Source organism: Lepisma saccharinum, chromosome 11 (genome assembly GCF_977018435.1).
Source record: "Lepisma saccharinum chromosome 11, izLepSacc3.1, whole genome shotgun sequence".
NCBI lineage: Eukaryota > Metazoa > Arthropoda > Insecta > Zygentoma > Lepismatidae > Lepisma > Lepisma saccharinum.
The window spans coordinates 26,277,295-26,300,783 of NC_139239.1; the positions used below are offsets into that span (position 1 = coordinate 26,277,295).

At 35.5% G+C, this 23,489-nt stretch overlaps 1 protein-coding gene across 1 annotated transcript in view; it reads left to right on the top strand.

Moving 5' to 3' along the window:
• Positions 1-2,453: 2,453 nt before the first annotated feature.
• The window catches only part of LOC145995186 (IQ domain-containing protein H-like), a 55,329-nt gene continuing 34,293 nt past the window's right edge, over positions 2,454-23,489 (top strand). Inside the window, exons 1-8 of the mRNA XM_083131739.1 lie at positions 2,454-2,809; positions 5,977-6,135; positions 10,677-10,898; positions 12,858-13,567; positions 14,880-15,008; positions 16,146-16,284; positions 18,697-18,863; positions 20,827-20,990. Of these exons, the coding sequence (XP_082987865.1) occupies positions 2,750-2,809; positions 5,977-6,135; positions 10,677-10,898; positions 12,858-13,567; positions 14,880-15,008; positions 16,146-16,284; positions 18,697-18,863; positions 20,827-20,990 (1,750 nt within the window). The 5' untranslated portion in view covers positions 2,454-2,749. The remainder of the gene's footprint in view (positions 2,810-5,976; positions 6,136-10,676; positions 10,899-12,857; positions 13,568-14,879; positions 15,009-16,145; positions 16,285-18,696; positions 18,864-20,826; positions 20,991-23,489) is intronic.

Here is a 23,489-nt window from a genome sequence, read left to right on the forward strand (position 1 = left end):
AAAACTGTTATTCCATTCAAGTCTCTACAATGAATTGTTAGTGTTATTTTTTTAGTTCACCGTGTGCACATATAGGTAAGCTAATTGGGACTGGACCTACAGTTGAAAATGAGATCCAAACTACTGTGCAATGTGCCTCCACCAGATTTCGAACAAAAGATCCCTTGATTACAAGATCATGTCTCCACAATACTATATGTCAAGCTGCTATTGTTTAAATGTAACAAGATTATTGTTTACTATGTGCCCCAAGGTAGAATATCAATATAAATAACGGTGATATATTTTCTTTGAAATCTTGTCCGTATATAAGGTCCATAAAATGCACATGGGCTTCAACTATTATAGAGAATCAATCGCACCCTGCATCTCTACCTTCTGTTATACATACCATGTAGTCTGCAGGAAAAGAAGCCACTGGTTTATGCTCCCCAATCTTAGAAACAATACATAATTTTCCAATTAATATATAATCACACCATTTCAGAAATATTGCCATAATCACACTCTGTATTGACAATTGAACTTCTGAAAACAATTTGCAACACACTTCCAAAAATTGATCTGAAGTTTCACAAGTAATAAGTGTTAATTAAGATTAATTATCATCTTCTAGGAGTTTCTGTTTATTTGTTCTAATAACATGCCATTTTTATGAATTTAGTTGCTGTCAATACTCATATAATCTCAGTAAGAACATACCCCAGGACCTGGATGTAAATTTGTTCTCAATTTGGAACTTACAGTATCAGATGATGATCAGTACACTTTAAATATGACAAATGATTACCCACTTGCATATTCAGTCTTAGCTCTAGCATCTTTCTTCTATGAAATTCATTATGTCTCAAAATAATGACACTTTTTCTTAACCCACTGTTACTTGTGGATGAGAGCTGTGCTCACTTTCACTTTCAAATGCTTGTAATTCGATCATTGTGGAAGTGTGAGAGCCAAGCTTTCGCCTACCTTCTTTTCCGAGTATCCCCTTCAATAAAATACCAGAATCCGAAATATGAGTCTTCGCTAACTCTCTCTGAGCCATCTTTGTCTCAGTTGTGTCGGAGGCAAAAGAAGGGAGCACAGTACTCACCTGCGAGCAACTGTATTCTCGCCTGGTAATGAGTTACAATAGATTTTATTTGCTTCTTAAATAAAGTAAACAAAGCATTAAAATGTATTGTTTACAGACAAAATATGCATATATTGCATAAACTTCCTGATCTGAGTCAAATTTAGCAAACAAAATCATTACAAATATGAAAATACGTAGGGTGAGCACCACGCTCACCTGCGAGTAAGAGCATGACAGATCCGACTGTGAATAGTAGTAGGGATGTGATGTGGAAAGGTCTCTTGTGGAAAGGTCTCTTGCATCCCAAGTTACTACTACTGGGCGATCAATATCAGAAAGAAAAGTATTATTTAGTTAGTCTGTATCCCCCAATTTCTCAACCACAAACTACCATGTCCACTACATCTAGTGTCATGTTCTCCCTGTTGAAAATTCCTACTGTTTACAGTAGACAAGATCTACTATTATTAACTGTACTCTACGGTGTCTCTCGGAAATTGACTGAAACTCGCGTTCAGTAGGCATACTGTACACGTACAGTAGAAGAACTACAAGTGAAATATTCTCTTCAGTATTACATGTGTCTAGCTCAACATGTTGGCTGTGAAGATAACTTTTCATTGCATTTGATTAACAATTTGTTTTTGTTTTTTTCTATTTGAAAATCTAAACACAGTAGATGTTTCAAACACCTATAGATCTACTGAAAACAGTAAATAGAGAAACTAGACATGAAAATATATTATATTTAATATGAATGTGGTGCGTTAGGTTAAGAAGGGGGCTGTAAATATTACATTTAATTTTTCCTTATTAACAATTTTTATTTGTGTGTTTGAAAATCTGAACACAGTAGATGTTTCAAAACACATATAGATACTGAAAACAGTAAGCAAAATTTTCAAAGGCTCCTTCTCTATGTTCTGCACCATAGATGTATCTAGGATAGGTATCCAAGTCTTAAATGGAATATGCATGCTGTAAAGTTGATGGACCGCAATAAATAAAGGAGGGGGGATGAAGATTATGTAAGTATTGAAAAAGTATAAAAACTCATTATAAATGTTACAATTCAATAATTTACAATATAATCTTTACATATTCCCCACTGGTCACTCTGTTTCCCCTCCCCCCAAAAATATTCTTGTGCTGCCACTGCAGGATGCTTTAGATAATCTTTTGTTTAGTTTTCCACTATGATCAAAATTCACTTGCATATAATTGGCTGGTTTGTGATGTTGATTTACAGCATAGTGCATCCAACTGCTTGTTATTTATATTGTGATGTCTTGGGGTGAAACTGCCAGATGTAAAAATGTAAATGTGAATGAGTGAATGATAATAGTATGTGCTTGGATTTGTATCAAGTGATAGAGTGAGTAAAATTAGGGTCAAATAAATACTGCAAGTATTATAACTTATAACACTGGAAAATACTAGCAGTGCAAATGATATTGTCCACAGTTGAATCTCATTGAAGGTTTTAAATGTAAAAATGGAGTTATAAATAGTCAGTAATTGAAATATGAAACTGCACTGTACGGACCTACATTTAACAATAACCAACACTTGTTTTAGTTATATGTGATGGACTCTACTGTTTAATTAGAGGATTTAGGTTATTTCAAAAAAATGATTTTCCTCATGTAAAGATAATCATCACCACTGGAAAACATGGATCAAAGAACTCCACAAGATGACTCAATCAAGGAACTTAACCTTACACTGCATGAGGTATGGCAGTATATTCTCATTTTTTTTTTTTTGGCTTCTTTACATTATAGCTATTTAGTAGTTGAAGGTTTTGTGAGCTATTGTAAAGAAATTTATTAACCTTATATGCTAGGATGTAAATATAGTTTGTTTAGTTCATTTCACAAAACACAGGGCTACAGAAATTTACAACAAATTGTAGTGCTATATAGGCGCATGGACGTCTGCATGATTTTATCCAGGGAGGGGCAAGAAAGATATTTTTTCCAGGGGCGCAAACAAGTCACATTTTCCCCCAAAAGTATGTTCTTCCCTAAAAAACATTACTTAAGTTTGAATTTATGGTGTTCATGTAATAATTAACACATATTATTGTGGCTAAAATGAAATTATATGTGTGAAATACATAATTTTTGGTTGACTTTCATTTTCCAGGGGGTGCGGTCCCCCCTTCCGGACGCCCATGTATAGGCATGCTGGAAGCAATGAAAATTAATATTTGAAGCATGGTGGAGTGGCAACAGACATACATAAACATACAACAATGTGTAATATTTGGAACTATAGATCAATTTGCATTTCAGGGGCCAATGGATCTCATAAATCAACTTCTAACAACAAAAATTATATCTAAATTAATATCCTTAATATTCTTTCTGCAACATTCACAATGCAAAACTGCACAATTCTTTTCTCTTTATGTATCATGGCCAGATTTAACATCAAACTCTGCGACCGTTGTATTTTTATACACACCAATGTCATTGATCTCTCTCATGTGTGTATTACATTTATAAACTGGTACTAGAAAGTATTTTAGAATAGTGGTTGTGTAGTGGATCAGTAGTTCAGAGGACCTACAGTGTCCTAAATAGTTCACCTGCAGACAAACGAAGTTCCAATATCTCAAAGTATAGTGTTAAAATTGGGAAGAGATGCAATGGATAATGTCCAACTAAGTTTGCATGCTAATTAGTATAAAATGTGTTGATCTGATTCTTTCAGTTTGGCAACATTCAGGTGGCGGCTTAAGGGCCAGATGACACCTGGGTGACTTGTCCAGGGGAGTACCAAACTGGAGTGTCCTCCTGGAGTAGAGCCAAAACCTTATTTTTGATTAAATGTGACTATTTGTTGTTAAAATAGTTGGATTTGTGTAGACAATAATTAATTGGGTACTACTTTACTATACCAGAGACACCTATCAATGATTTATTTTGCAATTTTTTACATTGCTAACATACTATTCTGCATTGCGGAACATTTCTTTAGGTGAAATGATGAATTTCTAACGAAAATAATGTCTATTTCTTACATTAACGAGTACTTACTCTTGTTCCTTATTTCCCACAAACCATCCACGGGTAGCCCAAAAATTCACGATAGCCCCACGAACTATCACGGGGACGAGGTATGCCTACTAGGTTAGGTTAGGCCTGTTAGTTTAGGTTCCATTAGCACTCCTTTCGTTCAATTTAGCATATACGGACAATACAAGAGCGTATTGTGCTCTCGTGCAGAAAGCAAATGGTGGCAGCAGCAATAGCACGTCGGAAAGAGATTTTCGTAGAAAACCACATGCATTCGCATTAAAATGGATCAAAACTACATTCCCGAACATCAACAACGCTACAGAAAATGATTTGCATAAGTACTTTCTCCTGTAAATTTGAAGAAATCCGTCTCTGGTATAGTAAAGTGTTACCATTAATTGAAGTTACTGCAGCATACCATAATAAAAATATTGCAAAATCATGTAGCAATTTAAGCAAAGAGATTATTGTTATTTCATACCTCCAATAAACATATTCTGTAATAGTAACACTTAAAGTATTTTAAAAAATAAGGCTATTATTTTCCTTATTTAAAACTGTAATTATGTATCATGGTCAATGTTTTAATTAGGGGTGGAAAGTGGGGGGGGGGGGCAAAAATCCTCCACCTCACCTGGGTGAAAATTTTATCTTGAGTTGCTCGTGCCAATGTTACTGACATTATTCTATATTTATTTATCATACTCAGTTTTGGAAATGAGCGGTGATGCAGGAGGATGGTATCCTGAACCTCGTAAAGATTTTTTTTGCCAAATATATACCCCAGATGTCTCATTGTCACCATATTAAACCATAGAACATCCCCCCAGTTAGCCTCAAGCTTCAAACGCCGATTCATACTTGGTTAATTTTCAACATTTTACGTATGCGGTGCATAGTTTTATGAATTTAAATACAATAGCAATGTGCTTAGAAAATGTATTTTGCTACTGTAAGCTTTCAAGATCTTTGATGTCTCTCATATTGTTACAGTTTCTACCAGTGCTCGAAGTGGAAATTTCTAGCAGGGGGATGCTTGGTCGAGTTTGGTGATAGGTGGAGGAATGCTTGGTTTGATTCATTGATTTACTTCATTTTACTTCGATTCTTGTGCCACTTTTGGCTAATTTGCTAAGATGGGGATGAGTGATGATATGATGAAATTGATGAACGGACACTCACAAACATCCATACCCAGGCCAGGATTCGAACCTGCGACCCCTGGCATCATAGCATGATGGGCTAACTACCCTGCCACGGGGTCCGACGAATGCTTGTAGGGATATTCTTATGGAAAATTGTCCTTAATTTTCTTAACTGGGGGATAGCATCTCCTGCATTCTTATCAGTTTGAGCACTATAAAATCTGGGCTTGGATAAAATGAGTATTCACGATATTATGAAATTCTGTTAGCAACCACTTATCCACAAAATACATGCATCTCTCATTTCCTAGGAATGCAATGATCTACATATCACTTTATATCTATTTATCTCTTGCAAGTCCCCAGATATAGGCAGACTATTTTAAAAGTATATTGCTCACAGAATGATTTTGAATCATTCTAAATGAACTCTCTTGTCCACAGTCATTGAGACTGAGTGGCAGGTTCTTCCAGTGGTGGATAGAGCTCTCTCACAATTCATTTTTGCATGCTCACTTGAATTCACACCAGGAAAGGAGATTAAATTTGGATTCTAAATTTCCATTGCTCTATTATAGTTCAACCATTCTAGAACTGAATTATAAGACTCCTTCTTTTCTTAGATGATTAAAATCTATGGACATTTAAAAATGCAATCAGATCTTTCCTGAGAGAAAAGCAATTAAACTGTTGTGTATGCAAAAAGTTTATATGTAACCATTATTTGTAGGTTCAGGAAGAGTTAAGAAGATTGTATGGGAAGGTGGTAGAAGTTGAAGAACTACAGAAAGCTGCAGGTGACAAAGTAGATCCCAAAAAGACAGAAGACACTAAGATTATACTACAAAGCATCCTGGAAGCAATCAAGGGAGTAGGTGACAAATTCAAGGTAACAGCTATTTGTGGAAGTGTTGGTAAATTGAAAAGGAACTGGGAATGTATATAACATAATGACTAACTACATCATTAGTGTAAAATGAAAAGAAAATTGCACATAGAATCATACAAACTTTAATTATATTGAAAATCTATAATGCATAAGAAAACGTTCAAAATGTACTTGTTGATCACAAAGGATAATGATACTTTTAATATATACGAGGGTGTGCTGAAAAGTAATGCCTCCTATTTTTTTGTGACGGTGTAAAGACATTTTGGATTTTGAGCAACCATGCATTGTACTCATCAGTCTTTTCCCATTCTCTATTCCAAGTTTCAAATGTCTATCACCACGTGTTCCTAAACTAGAGCAAGGAAAATGGCAGCATGGAACCATACTATGTTGGTGCACATGAAACAGCATGTGGTGACCAAGTTTCTAATGACAGAAAATGTGCCCCGCAATTGACATTCTTCGGAGAATGAAGGCTTTTTATGGGGATGTTGTTGTTCAGTTGAGTTGGTGTTTTAAGTCCACTTTATGCACAGTAAGGCTAATCGGGACTGGACCTACAGTTTAAAGTGGGATCCAAACCACTATGAGCCTCCACCGGGTATCAAACATGGGAGCCCTTGATAACAAGGCAACGACGCTATCACTGCACCATCGGGGAGGCTCTTTTATGGGGATGATTGTGTAACTCCAGTACTGTATGATGTTGGGCTGTTTATGCTCACAATGAAAACCCCTGCCGAGGAACTCTCAACATGTGTGACAAAGAACTTCTTGAGAGCTAAGAGTCTTATCCACCGTCATGTATAACTCATGTATAATATCTATTGGGTGATCACTTACCCTATCTTGGTATACTACTATTCAAAGTATAACTTTGTATATATGTTATGTATACAAGCCTCCTCCTTGTATTTTGAAGTATAAGTCCCATATGAGTCCCTAGTGACTTCTGGACTTTTGTTTCACAGTGTGAATATACAATTGTAAATGTAAACAATTCTTTAGCTTGAAAACAGGTTGTGAAGAGGTAATTTTATTATGATAACAGCTATTATGAAACAAAATAGTGGTTGTCTGGGTGCCAAAGGGGGACAAGGACAGCTTACTTTCTCTTGGTAGACAAGACTTTGCATTAAGAGCTCATAGTGCAGAGGCAAAAAGGGAAGGGGGGCAACTGCCCTCACAAACCACCGTAATCACTGCCACTGGTATCTATCATACACCAATGTAAAGAATGTAAAGATTAGACTCTGAAGAATACATGGATAATTTACTTATTCCTTACAGATGATGCATTAAGGAAGAAATGAGTACCTTTTCAGGAAATGCATCAGCAATTAGCTATGTATGAGGTGTGGCTACAAAAAAAAAAAACCGGATTGATGTTGCTGTCGACAAATGGCAAGCACCTCAAGGTCAAGCGGTGCATGAGTGTATAACGTGATATCCTGCCTATCGACTGTGTGATTGCCCAGGGTGCACAGTGCTCAGTTCCGCTCTGCTCCGTTGGAAAAATGTTAAGTGTGAAAGTGCAATAGCATATCAATGTGAAGTTTCTTATGAAACTCGGAAAATCCACCACAGAAACTTATGTTTCATTGAAGGAAGTGTACGGAGATGAGTATTTATCATGCATCTCAAGTGTTTCAGTGGTTTCAAAGGTTTAAAGAGGGACGAGAAGTGATCGCGGACGACTCATGTCCTGGATGGCCTTGCACGTCAAAAATGGAATCAAACATTGCAAATGTCGGTGAATTGATTTTAAAAGATCGTCGCTTGAGTATTCGAGCTTTTTCTTAATTCACAGGAATTGACAAAGAAAGTGTTTGTTAGATTTCACACGAAAGTTTCAACATGAACAAAAAATTGGTGCCACGAAACCTGACAGTGGAACAGAAGGACACTTGAGTGAAAATTTGTGGTGACATTTTAACAAACATTGAAATAGACCCTACATTTTTAGAGAGAGTGATAACCTGTGACGAATGGTGGTTTTGCACCTACGATCCTGAAGCCAAAACCTGATGACCCTTCGTGAGCGAGTAAGAAGACAACCACCTGATTTGTGGAAAAGCAAGTCATTGATTCTTCATCAGGACAATGCTCCTGCCCACACGGCATTGTCAGTGAAGGCTTTTTTGGCCAAGTATGGGATCCCAGTGTTAGAACATCCACCCTATTTGCCGGATCTTGCTCCATGCGACCCTTTTTTTTTATTCCCAAAGGTCAAATCAGCACTGAAAGGAACCAGATTTACGACTGTAGAATCTGTGAAAACAAAAGTGACAGAGGTCATGAACATGGTTTCAGAAAATGATTTCCAGCACTGCTTCCAGCAATGAAAGATTCGTATGGAGCGCAGTGGCGGTTCATGGTGAACCAAAGTGGAGGGGCGACAGCTCACAAATTTGCTCTACTAGTAATGTAAGTTTAAATGGTGAATTTCATACATAACAGCCAACGTGATAAGAAATTGATATATTTGTCTTTACTGAATATCATGTTTTGTACGTTTGAACATATTATGATAAATTAATAATTATTTAACAGTAATGCCAAGATTACGAAAGATGGAAGAAGAAATATAATTCTATCAGATTTAGTTGTAGCATTTTTTAACTTAACAGAGGGGGAAATTCAGAAGAAGCAATATTAATTTTTACACAGCTTGATAAGCACAATGACGAATATTTACGTGCATTGAACGTGAAAATTACTAGTAAAAAAGTTACACAGAAAAAGATTCCTGTCCAACATGACAAATTGATATGTGAAGTAGGGCAGCAATGTAAATATCTCACTGGAACGGTGATATCTGCATTGCCAGAAGCTCTACAGTAAAAACTTCAAACTTACCAGAAATCTTCGTCAGGCATGCTTGTTCTAGATTCAAATTCGGCCTAGGTTTTTTATGTTTATTTCTTTCATCCAGACTTCTGGTAGAAAAACTTCGCACCAACAAGTTCTCCACACTGCTCATCGCGACAAACACACAACTACAGCACACTCTGCCGAAAAAGCTTCACTTCTCCATGGAAAACGAAGAAACAACAAGTGTCAATACTATCGTCTTCCTATCCGGTCATTTTATTGCCTCGTGGTTGCCAAACAATTTTGCCAAATTTTCAGAAATTCGTAGTTCACAGGTTCTTGTAGTGGTTCTTTGTGAGTTTAGATGACGAGCTTCTAATGTATTTAACAGCCGGCTTGAAAATAAATTGTGAAGCTTTGTCACACTATCATGATCTTTTTTAAAACGTGCTAATCAAAACATGTAATTAAATCTAATTTTGCCAGTAACAAGAAGCTGTAGCCGACTTCCGTGGCTAGCATACTGCATTACAAAGTCAGGGGTCCTGGGTTCGAATTCCGGCATGGGCATAGGTGTTCTTTGTGAGTGCCCCTCCATCAGTTTCATTTTATCATCACTCATCCTCATCGTCGGATTACCGAAAAGTAGCAGAAAGCGACCGTAAATAAAAATCAAGCAAGAGTCTGTACTTTTTCAGTTACCGATATTTTCTTTCCTCATTGGAAATTGCATAATTTATTGCTCACTTTTCATAAGTGAATAAGATTATGGAATACAGAATGATTTTTTTTAACGGTTGGTAATTTTCTATCTTCTGTTAACTTCATTGCTTCTGGCAACTCTTCATTGTTTACCATTCTCTGGAGAGAGGGCCATTTCTGCCTGCGGAGTGGGTTTCAGACGACAAACCATCCGTCCTCCCATTCACAGATCCCGCGCGTGTTATTCCTCCAGTTCCCTTGCCTCTTACCCCTCGCGGCCGCGCCTGAGAATGCTCTACATCTCGTAAAGTGGGAGGACGGCACCCTGCCAGATTTCTCTCGAAGTTGTTTATTCTCCCGCATGGTGGCGTGCAAACTTCGCAATTGTCGCAGAAGAATGAATACAGAACCAACTAACCAACGATCTGTAAGCAACGGAATATTTGCAATTCAGACAATGTAAAAGCCAATATATAAATGTTAATGTAATGTATGTTCACTTGCGATTACACACGGTAGTGCGGCGTCCGTATCGTCCTTATGAGCAGCTGCCCCTGATGGAGCGATGTATCAATAGTGCAGGGGAGTACTTTGAAGGGGATAATGTTCATATTGTACAAAATAACCAATAAAAATTTTGTAGCAACAATCCAGTTTTTTTCTAGCCACACCTCATATTTTGATTTTTGAGCTTTGTGTAGTACCATTTGTAGGTTTCATAAAAAGGTATAATGTACATTTTTATTTGTGTAAATATTCTATGAACTCTATGCAGTGGTGAGTCAACCATGGGCAAAGAAGATTAGTGTTTAGAATATAGTTAATGAATTATTACCAATGACAGCTGGTAATAATTCATTATTATCATATGTTTATAAAAATATATATTCAAAAGAGATGGTCGAGTCGACTGAAAAAATTACTAGTGGTTGCTGGTGGTGGCAGAGACAGTAAATTTGTTCCTTTTGGTTACACAATTTCTCATTTCATCCTCTGTTGTGAATGTTTGTTCTCACTTTTAGGCTCAAACAGAAGATTTATTGGTGAATAAAAGCAGGTACTCTTCTGTATCTGCAACTGTAGGAAATTGTCATGATATGGAGGTTAAACAAAGAAATAAATCAAGCAGCTTGTTAATTCAGCCAGGAAAAAGATTTTCCATTCAAAACTCACAGTTAAACGAAGCTGATGCCTACACGAATGACATTAGTGGAGCAAGTTATCACCAAGGACCCAATGTTGAGGTAGGACTTTAATGAAGATCAAAATTTGAACTGTGTTACAATTTATGACTTACTGGCATACTTACTTACAGGATAATGCTAACATGTTAAATCATTCTTGTAAACTCCCCTGAAATTGCTTGTGTTCCAGTGGTGGCTGGTGGTTTGGGTCTATGGGTGTGCACCTCGACCTTGCATCCAGAAGGAGTGTTGTTACCCCCACCCAATTATTCCTGCCCCTTTCTGCTAATCGTATTAGCAATCCAAGTTATGATGTACCTTTCGCTGATAATGAGACGATAGCAGAGTTATATTTCATTAAAATTTATAAAATAAGGTTTATTACAAATTCGAAATACCCCAGTGATTTCTTTAATCGATCACAAGAGAATATGTGTTGTTTGAACTCTTGAGTGACCTATAGAAAAGTCAGCATTCAATGACCTGACAAAATCACACACAACGTTATACCGATAAATTGCTATGGTTTGTAAGGGATAATAATATCGCCAGTATTTTCTGTAATTATTGTGTTTTAATAATGTATATTATCTTTCTTCAATGTAAATATGTCCCATCAGAAACCCAAGTTTAATGCCACATAAACATGTCATTGTTTGCCTAATTACCATTCTTAATGTACTTATTCACTTTAGTCATTGTAATGAGGATCCTCGAAACCCTAATCAAATATGCAAATAGCTATTACCAGCACCTTTACAAAAATTATGTCAAATCTGTGACATAATAGTACAAGTTACAGATTCTCATATGCACTGAATAACAAACTGTATTGACTGTTCTGTGACAAAAGTACAAGATTAAACTCTGATTATTGAAAATTTTCGTTGAATTTCCAAATACAAGTCATAGCAGTTAAATGACATCAATTCGTCTACGAATTTTTTTAAAATTATTTTTCCAGCACCTGTATCAACATATTGCAATCATTGCATCTGGCCTTGCATTGTTGAATACACTCCTCTCTACACGTCACGCCCTCTCCCCTTCCTTTCCCACCCTTCCCCCATTCGGATTTCGATGCTATGCTTGGAACCACGAAATTTCCCTTTCTGAAAAAAAAAATCCATCAATTTGCAATGATGCATGGGTTGTTCTCGACTCTGTCACACGGCAAGGAATGGAAAAATTGCAACACTACATGACGAAGATTGAACAGCGCATGCCCGTAACTACTATGTCTCAATTCTTTGTGCGAGGCGAGTCGCGAGCCCACTGATCCAAGCCATAAGAAGAACCTTTCTGGTTCCTCTACCTGCCATCAAACACAGCGCCACTTCGGTATGCATCTGTGTGCACTTCCAAATTTTGTTCATGCACATTTGACGTGTGTTACTCAGATAGAAAAGCTGATGTAAGGAAGTAAATGGAAGGTGATGTGGCCTGGGAACATTCGATGTTTTGAAGAATTGGCGTTCAATGAACAAATATAATAAAAAATATTTACATTACACATTTATTTGGGTGTGCACGTGCAAGTGCACAAATAGGCAGCAGCTGCTACTGTTGTATTCGGAAAAGTGGACAAATGAGGTGATGAGTCAATACATGGAAACAAAAACGTACATAGGTAATGACTGTTGACATATTCTGCTGCTTTGTATTGCCCAGAATAAAAGAAGGAACGATCAGTATTGTGGAAGTTAAGCAGACTATAACAAGTTTTTTTTTAAAAAAACTGCCTACTTCTAAAATTCCTGTTATGATTCCATTTTTAAAGATTCAATCAGTGTTTTCCAATTGATAAGCAATAAAAAGACTATTGTTTATTATAGAATTTCAGAAATAAAAGAAAATGATTATGCACTTCAGAATGCATTACGTTTGCAATACTTAAAACGTTATTGCTTCCTTCATAACATTTAATCAACAAAACATCTTGAATTGTGTTCACATATGGTGTAAGTTATGCTCTCTATTTAATGATTTTTGTTGTTGTACAGAATATTTATATTTCAGGTTCTACAACTGATGATCAAACAAAGTCATGTAAGGTATGGGCTGAAATGTGACATTAAAAATTCAGGTACACTGCACACTCAGTCACCCTTATCAGTTTCTGATTCTTTGATAATTATGGACAACAAACAAGCTCCTCAACTGTACCAAGAGCAATCAAGAAACAAATCAAAGGAACATTATATATCTGACTTAACAGCTGCCCAACAATCAGAACTTAAAGATAAGTTTATTCCTTTGAGCACAGAAGCTTTTGAAGTTAAAGATGTGGCTGAAATTGAAACACGGACAGTACCAAGATGTCAATTTTCAACGTCTGACATAAAATCATACACTAAAGATGAAAAAGTCACATCTAAGCAAACTGATCATTTGGTTTTCAGAAACGGCCATGTTGAAAACAATGAAGTATCTGAAAGATTAGAGAAGAATGGAAATGATTTGACAACAATATGTGATGAAATAGGTCAGATTCTCAAAAGACATGCAATTCCTGAGGCTGTTGTTAGTGTTCCAAAACTTCTTCAATATATTTCTGAATCAAATATGAAAAACAAGATGCAAATTGAAGAAATATTACCTTTACTTGAAAATAAGAACAAACTGTGTAAGCTACTTAATAAATTGGAATATAGAGTCCGAGCACGTCACAGAGCAGCAGTTGCCATACAATCTATCTGGAAAGGATATGTTACACGAAAAAGAATCAGGCAAGCAACTATTCCAATTTAGGTTTTTATACATATTTTTATGTAAGCAAGTATGATTATATAACTTTTCATGTATGTACAAAAATTCTGTAAAAAAAAGTAACAAGGTCATAAAAAGGCTTTTAGAGACAGAAGGAATTTAAGAAAGATGAAAATAGCACAATATGTAAGACCAATTCCTCATCCTATATTTATACTCAATGAAAAGGAATTTTAAGTTTTTTACAGTCCATGTGCTGTCTTGAAATTAATTTTAAGGTAAACCCACAAATGTTAAAGCCATGTTACATTAGATAATATCAAACCAATTAATATTTGTTTCCTTGCATCTATCAAAGTGTAAAACTTCTTAATCGGTTGCATTCAACATGAAATCTGGATCACACAGCTCAAGGATAATTAATTATAGCACTGTAGATTCATAAGTTTATCGATATTGAACATTATTCATAAGCAGTGGCAGACACTCCATATATTCAGGGGAAACACATGCTACCCTTGTTTGGAGGTGGGTGATCAGCTGGTATTAAATATGTTGGTCAACATAGTGTGAAAAGGAAGAAAGTATCATACACACTGGCATAATACAAAAAATACATACAATACTTGAGATATGAAGGGGTGGGTGGATGTTTGGTAGCTCCTCTTTCCCTGTGTTTGCCACTGTTCATAAGCTATTGCCTGTCAGGACTACCAAGATATTTTTGTGGAACAAGATGTAAAATGTATATGAACACATTTTTTTACATGACAAACAAGAAAAAATCAAGCAGCAAAATGATTTAGTAGAATGTAAAGTACACACATCCACAAACATTCCCACTCCATATGAACCCAATTGAACATGTCATGCAACTTTGGTAAGATATGTGTGACAGTTGCAGGAACACTTTATTCTTGCGTGAGATACCCAGTGGCAGCAATTAGGGGGGGGGGGGGCAGTTGTCCCCCCCCCAACACTTTTCGCCAATTTTGTCCCTGCACTATGCCAAATCATATCTACAAAGGGAAATGTACTGTCTTTTCCCCCACCAGTTTTCGGACCCAATCGCCACCACTGGGTATCTCACGCAAGAATAAAGTGTTCCTGCAACTGTCACACATATCTTACCAAAGTTGCATAAACCTGATATTTTACATAATACCAAAAAATAAGTTTAACAGAGTTAAATCATGTGAGCAGGGTGGTCAATTTTATTCCTTATACTGCCAGTTACTTATTTATTCATTCACTGAAGCCAGTCTGAAGTGAAAATACTTTTAAGTTCGCCTTGTTTGCTTTTAATTTATCATATAACCCCTCCCATTACAGAGAAAGAGAACAACAAAATTTGGCAGCAACTGTGATCACTTCATTCTTTATATCCTCTATGCTGTATAAAAGGTTGCGAGAAAAAATAAAATACCATCAAGAGCAGAAGTTTACAAATATGAACATAAAGTAAGTATAAAAACCATAAGCAAATATGCATCTTAAAATTATTTATCAGAGGGTGGGGGGGGGGGAGGGAGCAGCCTCTGAACTCCCTACATCCACTTGTTCAGAAAGAAGTCCTTTATTCAAAAATTCCAAATTATTAACTCACATTTTCAGCAAAATGATGTGAGGGCCTCCTCAATGCCATAGTGGCAATAATGTCTCAAGAGGTCCTGGGTTCGATTCTTGTTGGAGATACATTGCACAGTGTTTCAGATCCAACTTTAACCTGTAAGTAAAATCCTGGTACGCCTATTTGAGAGTCAAGTGGATATAAAACAAACTTTAACAAAATGAATTGGTCCCTGTGAACTTTTTGAGAATCTGTTCAACTGGCACTTCAATTACTCTTGAGTTGACAATTTTAGTTGCAGTTTATGGCAACCACGGGGCAAGTTGCTGTTTTATCATACATAAAATTCACTTTATATTTTTGACAGCAGTACAGTTTTTCAGCTATATACAGTGGGACCTTGATTGTACATTCTTCACGGGACCATGAAGAAACTTAAAAGTGGGAAAATGTAAAATCAAGGAAATTTTTTATAATATTTTGCAATGTTGGGACCATCAAGGCTAAATGTAGGAAAATGTAAAAATCCAGGAACATAAATCGGGGTCCACTGTATATCAGTAGTAAAACATTTTTTTGGCAGAACAAACCTATTTTCAATTCCAGTGACTTGCCCAAGGGGGTGGGGGTCATAACCCCTCCACCACCACTTTGGCCCAGTATTCCTAAATTAAAAGAACATCAAGGGAAGGAAAAGATTGCAAAATGAGGGTTGACTACTAAAAAAATATATGTAACCCACCCTCTTTTAAAAACACTGTCCCATTGCATGTGTTCTGTTCAAGTCCACAGTGTACAAATAAATGGACCAATATTCGCTTATCATAATTAGCTTACAATGATTGATTGAAATTTAGTTACATTAACTTGAGAAATATGTTATTGTTTTATCATTACAGATTATGTGATGTGAAATTTGTAAAACATATGACATGAAAAGAACGAAGGGTCAAAGTAGAGATAGATTTATAAAATTAAAAAGAGATAATTTAGTAAGTTCAATTACAATTTTTATTGTTCTTTCACAGAATGAAAGTATTGCAAAGTAACTGGCAAAAGATCATGACTACTAATCATGTTATTATACATTTGCCTTCACTTGGATATGATAAAGGTATAAGATATGATGTAGGACACATAGCCTTCTCTGTTATACAAAGTTTCCAGGTATACTTTTGCATTAATTTTCTAAATATACCATACATAATAATAAATATTTTAGTAATACTAAACAATAGTAAACAATTGTCATTAAAATTCACTACTTTAAGAACATTATAAAATTCATTGTGATTCTAATTTTGTTTTAAATATCTTTATTTGTTACAAAAGCACATTCATACTGTAATTAAATAATTTCAGAACAAAAATAACCTCTACTCCATTCACTACCATGAATCAAGCAGTTGTTAGTTCCTTGCAATCAAATCATTGAGGATTTGATTTTCAGCCTTGAATCCTATGTAAAACTGTAGGTGGCAGCACCAGATTTTATGGTGTGGATAGGCCACTGGATGCCAATGATTTTGGTAGGCCACATGTTCAAATAAAAATGTATTTGATATTCATATTGTTGTTACACGATCTAAACAAGGATTTATTATCCAGTGAAAGAAAGTATAAATACTGTAGTAAAAATAAATTATACAAATTCAAATGTTGCATTCCATAGGTGTTATATTTTATGTCAGACCTCCACGATACACAGTTTAGTAGAATGCACTCCAAAATCAAAGAACAGAGAATCTAAATCTTTCAAGGTTTCTCGTCATACGAGGGTTGTTCAGAAAGTTCTAAGAATCGGCGAGAGATGGCGTTGCAATCAGAACAAAAGCATGTGCATTAGAAGGCCACATCTGAACGTGCAGGAAAAATTTCATCGCCACTCTTCCAATAGTCTGGTTTCCATAGGCACGTGAAGGAGTAAAAGTGCAAGTGATGTGACACTTTAGCAAGTGGACGATGCTGTTCAAGCTTGGACGGGACAGCGTTGAAGATGACTCCCACAGTGGATGTCTGTCAACCGCCGTCACACCAGAAACAATCAATAAAGTCTATGATATGGTGCTGACTGACCGAAGATTGAAAGTGCGGGAAATAGCTCATGAAGTGGGCATCTCAGTGGACTGAGTACACCACATTCTCACTGAAGAGTTGGGCATGAGGAAGCTTTCGGCAAGATGGGTGCCGCAGCTGCTCACACCGGAGCAACGCGTTCGCGCAGTGACTTCCACTGAATGTTTGGCGCTTTTCCAGAGGAATCCTCAAGAGTTTCTGCGGCGTTACATCATTATCAACGAAACTTGGGTTCATCACTACACGCCTGAGACAAAAGAGCAGAGTCCACGCAGTGGAAGCATGCAGATTACCCACCACCAAAGAAGGCAAAGGTGGTTGTGACAGGCTATTTTGCAGACCTGGATGAATCCACATATTCTGCTGGTGTCAAGGTATCGGAAGGCCGTTGGCAGAAGTGCATTAATCTTCGAGGAGATTATGTTGAAAAATAAAACCTCAATCACTCTGATATTGTGTTTTTTTCTATCCGATTCTTAGAACTTTCTGAACAGCCCTCATATTCATCATTAACTATAAACTTCAATTTTATTTTATATTTTAACAGGGTGTCATGGTCCACTCTGGCCCACCCAGTCCTCGAAGTGTGGGAGATGCTATTCCATAGGTTAAGAATTTTTCATAACCCCATCACCACCACCATATACTGCATTGTCTCCATGTTGTTCCATACAAGTATCCTAAAATTTGACCAAGTATTCTCCACTTCAAGCACTTCCGCCCATGGGTTCAATCATTTAAATTAAGTTGACAATTTTTAGTAATGTGTATTGCTTGTTGAACTTACACTTCAAAAACAATTCTATTTTGGCATATAAGAAAAAACAACGAACATATGACCTATATGTGCACTACCTGGCCCCATGACAAGGGCACCTACTGGGTAAATATTGCCCACAAGCAAAAATTACTTCTTAGGACTAAATTATAATTGTTTTAAAACATAAAAATAAGAAAATTATTGTATTATGCAAGTGATAAAAATTAGAAGAAAGAAGGTGTTGAAATATCATACTGAAAAGTATGAGCATATGTGTGGGTGAAATGTATCCAAGTAATGTTTCTTTGGCCCTCTACGTGGAACAACCTCAAAACTGATTCAACATTCTTATAGTCGAGAGAGTTCTCTGAAAATGGACTGAGAAGGGTGGTCCCTGGCACTCATTGGAAGTTATCAAAAAAAATATTTCAAATATTAAAAATGTCTCTAGTATATTGGAGGATTATTGATATTATTACTTCTCAAAATATTTACCAAGCTGTCCACCGCCTATACAATCTGAATGAAGGTGCGATATTGCAAAAGTTTTCCTCAAGATTGCTGCCAACACTGCAGCCAACCATTCATGAGCTACTGAAAATACCTCTGCTAGCTATAGGAATCTTGCAATCGACAGTTTCGTGATAACTAGACTACACATTAGTTTAAAATAAAAGTACAGTATTGTTATTTTTGAAGAGAAAATTTACTAACATATTCTTACATTATATTTTTTCTATTAGATATTCCGACTGGGAATGCTCAGAAATAATATGTCTACTGTAATCTACATATGTCCTACAAAATTAGCTCATGAAATAAGAACCTGCTATGAGGAAACACTACAATATTTTCTGCCAAATGAACATCACAGCAGATTTCTACTGTTGGAAGTGGAAGATGTTGATATGTATGTATTTAATGTAATTTTCAAAGGGTCGTGTAGATTTATTTGGTTTAGAGAAGAATAATTAAAAACTCTTTATTGCATTGCAGAAATGTGGAACTTCATTTATGCAATACTAAAGCTGCATTTAATGTGCCAACCATGCAAAATTCTTTTGCTTTAATTCTTCACAGAATATATATATATATATATATTTTAACTTCCTGCAATAACTTTTCATCATCCACATTTGATCTAAATTAGTTACTCTATTTTTAATACAGTTTGTATAAATAAGAACTTCATACAATTTATAAAGAGATTCTAATATGCATTCAGGTGTACACAGACTGTGATGTGCTGGATAGTTACTTTATAAAAGTAACTGAGTTAGTTATTCAAGAAGTAACTCAGTTATAGTTATTGTTTTGTTACAATTACTTTAAAAGTAACTGTAGGCTGCTTTTGTACTTAATTTATTCTAGGTTAACTATAAATCTTACATTGTGTTGCATGTATGATCTGCAATCAGACTCCACTTGCTTTCACTGAAGACCATTTAAAATTAACATTAATTTCCATTAATAAACCTCATATGTTTAAATATGGAATTATACTGTAGAGAGGAATCACGTTGGTCCAATTGGTAAGTTGTTTGACAGCCATGCGGGATACTCAGGTTCGAATTGTTTGGGTGGGTGATCTCGGAGGTTTTTTTTCTGACAATGTCCCTGAATAAAGGAGGTCTGGGGCTCAACCATCATCTAATGGGTACCTGGAGGCAACCCTGGGGATAAAGGCATCTGAAGCATGGTGCTGATCACATCAACTCTACTATAGCTGAGATTGAGTAAATAGAGGCAATAAAATTGAAAGTAAACCCTTATATTTGAAAAAATGTGATAAAAATATTTGCTCATAACAAATGTGTGTTTATTAGAGTGCTTGCTGCAATGAGCGCTTTTCGCTCAAGTGGCAAATAGTTTGCACGGGCAACGCTAGATGGCACACAGAATTGATAGTTCTTCCGCTCGAGTGAAAAACGACCGAACGAGCGAAATACACTCGAACTCTTGAACCCTATTAGTAGACGTATTTCCGTAATTTGCCTATGGTAGTGGGTCTTCAAATATGGATCGTGAAGTAAAAGATGAAGTGAAATTGAAAAATAAGTGAACATAGTCATCATATTTATGTTAAAATGCAGTTTTATATATCTAACCAAGATATGTGAAAATGAAAGAGATGATTATGGGCTGAAACTACCTAGACTGATATTTTATGTTTCTACGATTATTTTCACATTAAAATGATGTTGGATTGAATGTTATATCTGCATTTTATTATCTTGCAGAATATGATTATCCTTTTCGGTAAGTGAACAATGATGTACACATACTTCTTGCACTGTGATACGATATTTGTAATTGCTTATGCAGGTCTGTCAGCATGTGTATCCATTTTGCATTTCGGTCCGTAGATATTGCATAATTTCATTTGTGCTGTATTTGAGTCTTACATAATAGACAAAATTATTATTTAGAGTTGTAATTGCATAGAGTGGTTCCCTTCCATGTATGGGTTCTAGGTTCACAGTGCTCCTTATTAGGCTCTGAAATACGGGACGATGCCAATCATTCCACTACGAGTGTGGTATGTTCGAGTGTAACATACTTGAGCATGGCAGATTCGAACGAGTTCGAGCGAGCAAAAGTGATCCGATGCAGTACTCTAGTGTGTATATATAACAATTAAAATTTAATTTCTTCTTGTTAAGAAAAACATAATTGGGATCTTTATTGTTGAAACATACAGAAAAGTAACTATTAATTTAATCACTCATTACCTGAAAAAAAAAAATATTCTGAATATTGGCAGAATGTACAAAACCCTTCAAGTTTGATGTGTATTTGATGTACAGTTATTTTATCTTTACAACATACATAACATAATAATTCAATTTATTATATTGATATTTCTATCACAGGTTTGAAACATTTCCCTTTAGTCTGTCTAAACTTCTCCACTACAGTCCATACACCATGTGCAGAATTCGTAATCTGACAGCAGGAAGGCTAACATATGTAGTACCTGGCATTATGAATGAAGATGATGCATTTGTAAGTGATTTCTTGAACATTCCATTCCTTGGTAAGTTTTTATTTAACTTTTTGTTGCATAATTACTTGTAAGATTTCTCTCTCACGAGAATTTTCATTCCGAGTTGCATTACATTTACTGAAATCTATCATGCTTTAGTAAAGCTAAAATGAAGGAGGAAAAATATATGGTCAAAGTAAGATCAATGTCAACTGAACATCAATTGTATGGCAATTTCCTTCACATATTGTATACTCATTCAAGTTTCATATTGTTGTTACATGTAGTTCAAAGATGACAATAATCATTCTGTAACTGGCAACATCACAATACTTTCTTCCTTTTCTCAAAGTACAGTGCGTTCAGTTTCGCTTGAGGCCGAGATAGCACATGACTGCAGAGCCAAGGCATGGCACAGATGCTGGCATTTTCGATCCATAACATCCTGCACGCACATATATTTAGCATGCAGAAAATTATATTTATATTCCATAATGAGTACTATCCTGTGTTATAAGAGTTGTTCAAAGTGGTGGTTGTATATGTAATGCTCTATTATAAACATCATGATAGTCTAATAGTCACAATTGCTTAGCCAAGGAAGTTGAGATATGTGAAGGTTTAAGAGTTTCTACAAATTAGAGATAAACAGTCTAATAAGTATTAAATCAGTAATAGTCGATGTCAGTGTTTCAGCAAAATTATTATATATGTTTACCAATGTTATATATATCTATAAAATAGCTTACAATTTGTGCAAAATTCTTCCATTTTGGTTATTATTTTTATGCTTATAAACATGTAATTCATATGCTCTAGTTTTATACAGTAAATGTCTAAATATGCAGTATCTTTTACAAAGCACCTAGTTACATGCATTAATTAAGAAGGTTAATTAATCCTTCCTGTTCTTCAAGGAACATTTGCAATATTATATTGGATGAGTAGAATATTGGTTATTAGCATCATTAAATTTTTCTATCAGAATTGGGAAAAATTTCATATAGGTTCATTTGTGCTACAAATTATCATTGGCCCCCATTTGTGTTTGTGTTTTTCTTATTTTATGCAATTTTTCTGCATCTTTAGGCTGACAGGAGATTAATGATGATTAGATGAATTGATAAAGGAACACTCACAAAGTTGCACCTAAAGCACATCATGTGTGGATAGAAAAGAAAAATGTTTGTAAGATTTGTAGAGAAATCTAACCATATGAGATCTATGGTGAGGCTATGAAAAGATGGGAACATGATGTCGAATGGAAGCCGTGGAATTTTGGCAGAATAATGGGCACTTTACTCCCTCTGTCCAAGCAATAGGAGACAAAACAAATATATGAGTTTAGCGAATACCACTAATAAGTTATAAGTTACCACTAATTCCATTACACAGTACTGCAATAAATCTTATTTGAAAGACGATGAACTCTTATTTCTTCTATAGAAGAATGAAAGCTAAGACCGAGCTGATGCAATTTTGAACCATTACCATCCGATGCCAATACTCTTGCCAAGTTGCACTTATACCAATATTGATGTATGAAAATTGTAATAATTAAAAGTTGTTCAAGCTGGTGATTAATATTAGTGTGCAAGCAATTTACCAAGAGTTTTGCTTTAAAATATCCAATAATGACATCAGAATATTAAAACAGATGTTATGTAATCACAAAATCCAGTTTTCATTCAAAACTTATGCAAAATAAAAATAAACTTCCAAAATGCCAGTAAAATATCAGCCGGTATCAAAGACATAGGAACCGGGGGGCAGGGGGCTAGTTGCCCCCCCCAATCATCATCAAAGGGGGGGGGGCAAGATAGTCTTTTTGCCGCCCCCTGGTTGCATGCTAAAAATTAGACTATATTTTTTTCCCACGTATGTTTCGTTTTGAAAAAAATGGAAAAATAATTTTGCACTAGTTAAATAAAGGTGGACTCAGACCAAATCAATCATCAAGTGCCTTTGCGATTAGCCAAAAATGGCAGAAAAGTGAAGTAAATTAAACTGAATCTATCATTAAATTATTTCTTTCTAACTCTTTCATTGATGTAATTCTTATTTAGTATGCGACGTTTGTGTTAAAATTATACTACGATTTATAAAATGATGAAATGGTAAATGAGAACACGGGCAACTTTCTTTGCAACACATCGATCAGAAAGTTTCAGAAACATGGATTTTCTCAATACGTTTTCACGTGTACTTTGTCCCCTTTTAAAAGTAGCATGTTTTAATATGTTACTAATCATTAAAGGAATGCCTCCATACCAACATGCCTTACTGCATGCAAAGATTGTACCGGGCAGGGATGGAAATTTGTGGTAATTATCGTAAGACATAATATGTTAGTTTCTTGTATTAAGCATCGATTAATGGAATTATAAGTAATACAACAGTCCATAATAGAGACAGACCTCTGGTCCTCCTCTTATCTCTTATGAGGCTTCACCACTGTGGATATACATATATTGAATAACCATATATTTATTATTTAAGTAATAAATATATAAATATAACAATACAATATAATAAGCTCATTAATTATAT